This window comes from Didymella exigua, assembly GCF_010094145.1.
Source record: "Didymella exigua CBS 183.55 unplaced genomic scaffold M421scaffold_53, whole genome shotgun sequence".
Classification (NCBI taxonomy): Eukaryota; Fungi; Ascomycota; class Dothideomycetes; order Pleosporales; family Didymellaceae; genus Didymella; species Didymella exigua.
The window spans coordinates 198,011-206,520 of NW_022984827.1; the positions used below are offsets into that span (position 1 = coordinate 198,011).

The 8,510-nt window shown below is 44.0% G+C and overlaps 1 protein-coding gene across 1 annotated transcript; it reads left to right on the top strand.

Moving 5' to 3' along the window:
* Nucleotides 1–4,878: 4,878 nt before the first annotated feature.
* On the top strand, nt 4,879–5,358 carry M421DRAFT_330306 (uncharacterized protein). The gene has a single exon (XM_033589376.1). It carries the CDS (start codon nt 4,910–4,912, stop codon nt 5,153–5,155), a length of 246 nt encoding a protein of 81 aa, XP_033443505.1. The 5' UTR covers nt 4,879–4,909; the 3' UTR covers nt 5,156–5,358.
* The last annotated feature ends 3,152 nt before the right edge of the window (nt 5,359–8,510 follow it).

An 8,510-nucleotide genomic window follows, 5' to 3' on the forward strand; every position in this document is an offset into this window, starting at 1 on the left:
CACCAGCAAAGCGCATGCGCGACACTCAACGCGTAATGTCTTAACAACCACAACCTTACAAGCCCTATACTAAAGCTAACGTGCAGCTTGCCCTCTCTAATATTAAATGCAACTAGATTACAAGCCTGCAACATGCTAAGGCAGTCTACAGTATTCCTTAAAGGACAATACAACAACAACATAACAGGAAGCCCTCTAGACGTAACTGCAAGCCTAGATTAAAGCGCCTAACAAAGCTAGAAGAGGAGGTAATTCTGCAGTGTATACTTAATAAGAACCTACGTGGAGTACTGCCCTTAAAGCTACACGTACAAGATATGGCTGATAGACTGCTGCGCGACCGCGGTGGTGAGCCTGTTAGTAAATGCTAGGTTGACAGGTTTATTAAGCGTACACCTAAGCTGCGCACGCGCTAGACTCGTCTATACAATTACCAGCAAGCTCTCTACAAAGACCTAGCAATTATTAAGCCCTAGTTCACGCTAGTTTAGAACATAAAGGCAAAGTATAGTATTATAGACAATAACATGTAACGTGTTTCACAAGCAAGCGCCGCACCCAACCGAGCGCCGCACTTTGAACAACAGAACGCCTGCGCAGCGCTATATCACAACACAACACAAATAAATAATTATTTACAGGCCTAGATAGTATTATTTAGAAGCTTTACTATTATCTATATCCTCTATTTCTACCTTATAAGTGTAGGAATTATATCTAATCTTACTATAACACCTACAGCGTTGTCTAACACGCACCCTCTTTATAGGTATCTTACCCTTACTATAACCCCTACCCTCCTTTTAAGTAATTAAGTTAGCTACTTTACTAACTATAAGGGTCTCCTCTGTATATATATATTATTACTTACAGGTCTTGCGCTTTATAGACGCTTCTATAGCATCTTAAAGGCAGCCTATTTCCTCCTGCATTAATACTATATTATAAGCTATCTGCTAAGCGCCCTTTGCTAACTATTTAACCTGCTTATCTAACAAACTTGCTAGAGACCCTTAATAGATTTAAATCTGCTTTTAAATTAGAGTTAACTGCTCCTCTACTTTGTAAGCAGTGCATGGTGTCTTTAGCTCCTAGGCAACGTTGCTAGGTTTTAGTGGCGTTGGCGTGCGCAGGCGCACATTAAGCTTTAATAACACCACCTCTAGGTTGTGTAGGACTAGCCTAGCACCTCTAAAGCCTGCGCGAATGTTCTCTCTAGTGAACGCCTTACTAAACACTAATTTAAAGGCTAGCAGGAAGGTTTCCTTATTAATATAGTAGATGCAACTGCGTGCTAAGGCCAAAACCTTGTCGCCATACAGGCGCTTTAGTAGCGAGAAGCAGGCGATGTTAAGTGGCTGCAACAGGTGCGACGAGTGCAGGGGCATACAGAGAGTGATTATCTTCTTCTCTCTGCAGAGATCTTGGAAAGCCACTAAGCAGTGGCTCTTATAGCTATTAATAATAAGTAGCTGGTAGACCCTAACTAGCTTTGCATGCGTATTGAAGTAGTAGAGCTAGGCAAGTACTAGATTATTATTAGTCTAGCTAGTAGGACTAATATTAATAACCTAGTCCTATAGGAGGTCCTTAGTAAACTAGTTAGAGATAAGAACCTTGCCTACAAGGATAAGGAATAGTAGGATAACCTTCCCTATTAACCTAACGCCTTATACTAGGGTAACCTACTTACAATTGCTAGGTTAGATCTTCTTCTACTTCCTAGGCTTCTCTAAGCCTGTTACTACTAGCTATAACAAGATCTTACCTATTAGGAAGCTAGACTTATTAAAGTTGTATATATCCTTGTCTATAATACTATACTTTGCCTTTATAGACTAAACAAGCGTGAACTAGGGCTGGATAACTGCTAGGTCCTCGCAGGCAGCCCGCTGGCGATTGTATGGGCGGGTCCACCGCTTCTGGAGCTCTGGTGTACGCTTTACCAAGTTGTCAACCTAGTTCTTGCTAACAGGCTTTGCGCCGCGCTCTCTTAGCAGTTTATCTGCTATATCTTGTACGTCTGCCTTTAAGGAGGGTAGGCCACACGCAGATTCCTCAAGTATACGTAGTACAACTGCCTCCTCTTCTAGCTTTGTAAGGCGCTTTGTATTTAGCTCACAGTCGCGTTAAGAGCGTGTTCTGTCGCGTTAGTGTTAGATTATTTATTTAGGCACTTTGTAGACTTTCTTAGCGTGTTAGATACTTTAAATTTAGTTTCTTAAGATATTAGATATAGCAAGCTGTACATCAGCTTTAGTATAGAGTGTAGGAGCTTGTTGTGGTTGAGACATTACGCGCTGTTGTTGCGCCGGCGTTCTGGCAGCGAGAGTGCGGCGCTCGGTTGGGTGCGGCGCTCGCTTGTGAAACACGTTGTAACTTTAACAAGTCTAGCTTCCTAATAGGCAAGATATCTTTATAACTTATTATAACAGGCATAGAGAAACCTAGGAAAGTAAAGAAGCTTTAGCCTAGTAATTGTAAGTAGACTATGTTAATACAGGGCGTTAGCGCAACAGGGCGTGTTATCCTACCCTTCCTTATCTTTGCTAGCAAGGTTCTTATCTCTAACTAGTTTACTAAGGACCTCCTACACAATTAGGTTATTTAAGTAAGCCTAACAGGCTAGACAAACAATAATCTAGTGCTTGCCTAGCTTAATTACCTTAATACGCATGCAAGGCCTGTAGGAGCGTATAGGCTGCTGATTATTAACAGCCATAAGAGCCATTGCTTAATAGATTTCTAGGATCACTGCAAGGAGAAGAAGATTATTACCCTCTGTATGCCTCCACACTCATCGCACCTCCTGCAGCTGCGCGCACCCTCTTCGCCAGCTCCTCACCCTCCTCACATCTGCCACCCTCCCTTTTAGCAATTAAGTCTGATACCTCGCTAACTGTTAATGTCTCCTCTGCCTATATGTAGCGTCTCTTGCAACTTTTACACTTTATTGCTGCTTTAGTAGCAGTATTAAGGCGCACTATCTCTGCGCACATTAACACTATCTTATAAGCTATCTACTACGCGCCTTTTATTAGCTACTACACCTACTTATTAAGTAAACTTGCTAGAGACCCTTAATAGATTTTTATCCTGTTTTAAACTAGTGTTAATTGCGCCTCTATTTCTTTAGCGTTGTGTGGTGTTTTTGCCTCCTAAGCAGCGTCAACTTGCTGTAGTAGAGTTTGCGTACGCAGCTGCACATCTAGCTTCAATAACACAGCCTGTGGATTATGTAGAGACAATCTAGCGCCTTAAAACCCTGCGCAAGCATTCTCTCTTGTAAACACCTTCTTAAAAGCTACTTTAAAGGCTAGTAAGAAGGTCTGTTTACTAATATAGTTAATGCAATTGCGTGCTAAGGCTAAGATCTAATTACTATACACGCGCTTTAATAGCGAGAAACAGACAACGTCAAGCAGCTGCAGGAGGTGCGATAAGTGTGGAGGCATACAGAGGGTAATAATCTTCTTCTCCTTGCAGTGATCCTAGAAATCTATTAAGCAATGGCTCTTATGGCTGTTAATAGGACATTATAATTAACTCTTACTACAATAAGCCCTTGTAAGTAGGCTGGCGGAATGGGTATACTCCAACGTCCTTCGTGGGTACCCCCCAAAACCTTATCAATAATACATGGATTCTAGCAAACTAGGGCTAAAAAGAAAGAGAAAAACCACCTCTACATTTTTGTAGTAGAGGGTTTTGTTATAACTATTAAACTGCACAAGCTAGAGGCTAGAAAACGTTAAAAAAGGGGGGGTACCTAGCGAGCATACCTATTAATAGGTATACTTTGCTAGGTAGTGTTAATAACTCAGCTAACGTAGATTATCACCGAGCCAGCCATATCACTGAACTGGCCACTTTCTCTTAGCACAACCACCTTTTACCCCAACACAACATGCCTTAACAACAACAACTTTAGAATACTACTAGAGAAGGTAGAGTTATCCTTACTATCTAGGCCTTCTATGCTAGCTAATTTTGCAGTATCTGCAGCGCTGCTAGAGCGTTGAACATACCTTATTAGTAGGTCTCTAATTGCCTTCGCAATATCACGTTTTAACTAGACGTACGCGCTAATTGCTAGAAACTTACTATACTAGAGGAGCAGACAATTATCTAGTATATACTTAACCTTAATTCACGAGGATTTGCACCCTAGCTATGTGAGGTGGCAGATATAGCTAATAAGATACTTAGTGTGCGTGGTGAAGAGCCTGTTGGCAAACTATGGGCTAGCAGGCTTGTGACGCGTTCAGACAAGCTCAAAATAGCCTTTAATTAAGCCAAGGATAGACAGAGGATACTATAGGAAGATCCTAAGATAATTAGCACGTGGTTTAAGCTAGTAGAGGATACTTAAGTTAAGTATAGCGTTTGCAATAACAACATGCACAACTTTAATAAAACTAGGTTCTAGATAGGCGTTGCTTTGTCTTTAAAGGTTGTAACAGGCTTAGAGAGACGTGCTCGGCCAGAGCTTGTTCAGCCAGGTGATCGCGAGTGGGTTACCGTTATCCAGAGCATCTGCGCCACTGGGTATGCAACCCCACCTTTCATCATCTACAAAGGACACGTCCACATCTCTGCCTAGTATAAGGAGACAGATATACCCCACAATTAGAAGCTCTTAGTCTCTAAGAATAGTTAGACGCATACCGCAGCCATTACCAACCAGGCAGCGCTGAATGCTATGGAACTTGCTAAAGCCATTGATCGAGTTTTTGAAGGTGCGAATAAAGAGGAGGTTCTGAAAGTTTGGGAGAAGAGTGTTCTTGACTACGCTTACTCTATGCAACAGCATGGAGTTGATATTAGCAATTGAAGTCAATTTCGAGCTCACCCACTCGGAGGGTAAAGGCAATAACAGGCTGTTTACGAAAGCGCCCGACTTGAACCGATGCTGTGTCTGGCTTGTTTCGGTGCAACCGTACACTCACATCGCCCTGTACTTACATGGCCACTCGTCAGCTCTACTCGCACCTTGCTCTTACTTCAAGTCAAACCCTACACGACTTCTACCTTTACCTCTAGATCTGGGGTCCTTACTGTAACAGCTATACTAGGGCTTTTCTCTAACGAACGGGCACCTGCAATCATCATCATACCAGTCGCCCACAAATCGCGCCCAGAAGCCTTATTTTAACAGCAAAGCCTAGCAAGCAAGCTGAGCCACGAATCTCAGACCATTACTGCAATCTAGAGCTCGGCCAGTATGCCGTCGCAGCTGATGTCAGAATTGCATACTACAAGATGTCGGCGAGATACTATCCGGTCAGTAAGGTACAAGACGCTACCCAAAATGCTGCAGATCTTCATCTGGCCAGGATTCCTTTCTTCTTAATGTCCACAACTAGACCATTGACTGTAGGCGCACAGGCAATTGAGGCATATGACATTCTGATGGATTTCCAACGCCGCGCACAATACGATTCACGGCATGAGGCCTTTCACGCGCAATGGCACAAATACGACAAGGCCCATGCTCTGCGGGAAGCGAGGATTAACGAAGAAGCTACTTGCAGGGCACGCATGATGAGGTCGCCGAAACTGCCTTCAAGGGGGGGGGGGGGGGTCCATTGATATTAGACGGGTGTTCAAATACGAACAGGCAGCCTGCGATTTTTGCAATAGAGTGTTGCACGATTACTAAATGGAGTGCCGGAATAGCGGCGCGACTGCTTGCAGCACCTGCATAGAAGCACTTTCCTTGATCACGCTGGACCATTCTCCTGATGGCAAAATTAATATTTTTTCGTCGAAAAATTGCATGCTCCTAAGCCTCAAGACTTCATCGGGAAAAGTTTTTCGAAATCCGGCCTAGACCGGCCGTTGCTGACAGTCGTGGCATGGTCGTGCAACGGCCGTTCAACGGCCCCAACGGCCCCAATTTGCGCCCAACGGCCCCAATTTCGCGCCAACGTTGCCAACGGCCAAAACGCTGAGTGCCCATATTCAACAAACTTAAAACGACGTTGCAACGTCGTTGCATGGCTACCCTCAGTGGTGCTAGCACTAGCATTAAATATTCAAAAATTGCGAAATTTCACATACAGATAGAGCGAAATTGTAGCTTCAAAATGAGCGAAAATTATTGTTGTAGGCCTACTACAACGCAAGTTATAGAGCGTTGAAGGTTTGTTTGTTAAAGGTTTGTGTTTTGAAGTTGCGACAGCACACCATAGCAGCTGCAGCTGCGCCCGCACACAACGTAGCAGCTGCAACAGCATACAGCATAGCACCTGCTGACCACACAACACACACACACACACAGTAGCAGCGCAACAGGAGCTTGCAGGACAGGCAGGCCTAGACGTAAAATTCTTAGTTTACCTACTATTCTTGAATAATATTCTTATATTTTCTAACATTCAGGCTGCTAGAGCCCTAGCGAAGAATCTTAACTTAGTGTCTTGGCAAGGAACATCAAGCTTAAAACCTTCTACGCTTAATAACTATTCTATTACTAGGCCTATAATATTGTTTAATAGCTTATTTTAAAGAGGAGACTTAGTAGTATATTAATATAATAAAAGTATAGTTTATAAAGCAGAGCTACTATTGTAACGTAATCGGCCATTGAGTCGGCCAGGCAATTGAGCCGGCCACCTTTGCCAAGATCACACCTCATTCCACCTCTCATCTAATGTCTCAACAACCTAATCTTAGATTACTTCCTCGTGAGGATAGGATAATCCTTGCTATCTAAGCTATGAAATCTAACGCGTTAATAAGCCAACAGCGCGCTGCTGCTATCTATAACGTTCCTCAATTAACCCTCCAAGACCAACGCGCCAAAACCACCTCACGACGCAATTCCCACCACAGCAGATCAAGGCTTACTAAGCCTGAAGAGGAGGTGGTTATACAATACATAAGGAAGCTTGACGCGCGAGGCTTTGCCCCTACGCTAAGCTACGTACGTGAAATGGCTAATTAACTGCTAGCTGCCTATGGTGGTAGTAAGGTTGGAGAAAAATGGGCCAGGCACCTTGTAAACCGGAAGCCTGAGATTAAGTCTCAGGTAACCAGACAGCGCGATCACCAGAGAGTCTTGTGCAGTGATCTAGCTATTATCAGCCCCTGGTTCAACCTTGTGCGCAACGTCAAAGCTAAATATAGCATCTAGGACCAAGATACCTACAACTTTGACGAGACTGGCTTCCAGATAGGTGTTAGAGGGTCTGTTAAGGTGGTGACAGCGTCTGAGAGGTGTCTTAAGCCACTTAGAGTCCAGCCTAGCAACTGTGAATGGGCGACGTTGATTGCCGCAATTAATGCTATAGGGTGGGTTATCCCGCCCTTTATCATCTTTAAAGCGAAGAACCACGACCAAGCCTGGTATCACAACCTAAAGGATTGGCGTATTGGTGTCAGCAAGAATGGCTGGACAACAAATGAACTGGGCCTAGAGTGGCTGAAGCACTTCATCCAGCATACAACAGCCCGGACAGTGGGTAGCCACCGGCTGCTAATTATTGATGGCCATGAGAGCCACAAGTCGCTTGCCTTCCAGGATCTGTGTGAGGAGAACAAAATTATTACTCTTTGTATGCCTCCTCACACCTCCCATATCCTACAGCCACTTGATGTGGGCTGTTTTGCCCCATTGAAACAAGCATATAAGACAGAAATTAATGTCTTAGCAAACAGCTATGTCACTTACATTAACAAGAAAGTATTCTTAGCTGCCTTTAATTAGGTGTTTAATAAGGCGTTTTTATCTAATAATATCTAATCAAGCTTCTAAGCAACAGGCTTGGTTCTAGACAACCTAGAGGTGGTGCTATTAAAGCTTGAAGTGAAGCCTCGTACGCCAACACCACCTTTACTAGGGCCTACTACCTAGCAACCTAGAACACCAAGCAACGCTGCTGAAATATTAGCTCAATCAACGCTGATATCTGACCAGATTAGGCAGCACCACAGTTCATCTCTAGCTTTAATTATTAAGATAGTGCAGCAGTTTAAAAAGGGAGCTGATATGATGGTGCATTCCCAGGTGCTTATGGCGGCTGAGATGGTTAAGCTTCAAGCAGCAAATAAAGCTGCTTCTGAGCGTAAAGCACGTAAAAGGAAGTAGATCTAGTATGGAGGAACCCTATCACAGCAAGAGGCAGAGGAAATAATAGCTGCATGAGAGGTGGTGGTGCAGGCAGAGGCAGAGAGGCGTGAGGAGAGGGTGCGAACAGGTGGTAGTAGAGAGGGTTCTCGACGCTGTGGGAGGTGTGGTCAGGCTGGGCACAATAAGCGCACATGTAAGCAAGATACTGTAGACAGAGTGGATTAATTTGACGTACTGTGAGCCACAGCACGACGTTGTGGTGTTGAGTTATCTGCGTGTCAAGGTGGGTGGCTGCATAAGGTGACCGGCTCAATTGCCTGGCCGACTCAATGGCCGATTACGTTAGCAGGATTAGAAGTTATTGTGGCTATTGGAGCCATTGGGACCGTTGGAGCCGTTGGCTCAAAATTGGCTCAAAATTGGCTGGACATTGAAT

Excerpts from the sequence above, each read along its gene's own strand:
- M421DRAFT_330306 (XM_033589376.1), top strand. The coding sequence starts at position 4,910 with ATGCTGTGTCTGGCTTGTTTCGGTGCAACCGTACACTCACATCGCCCT.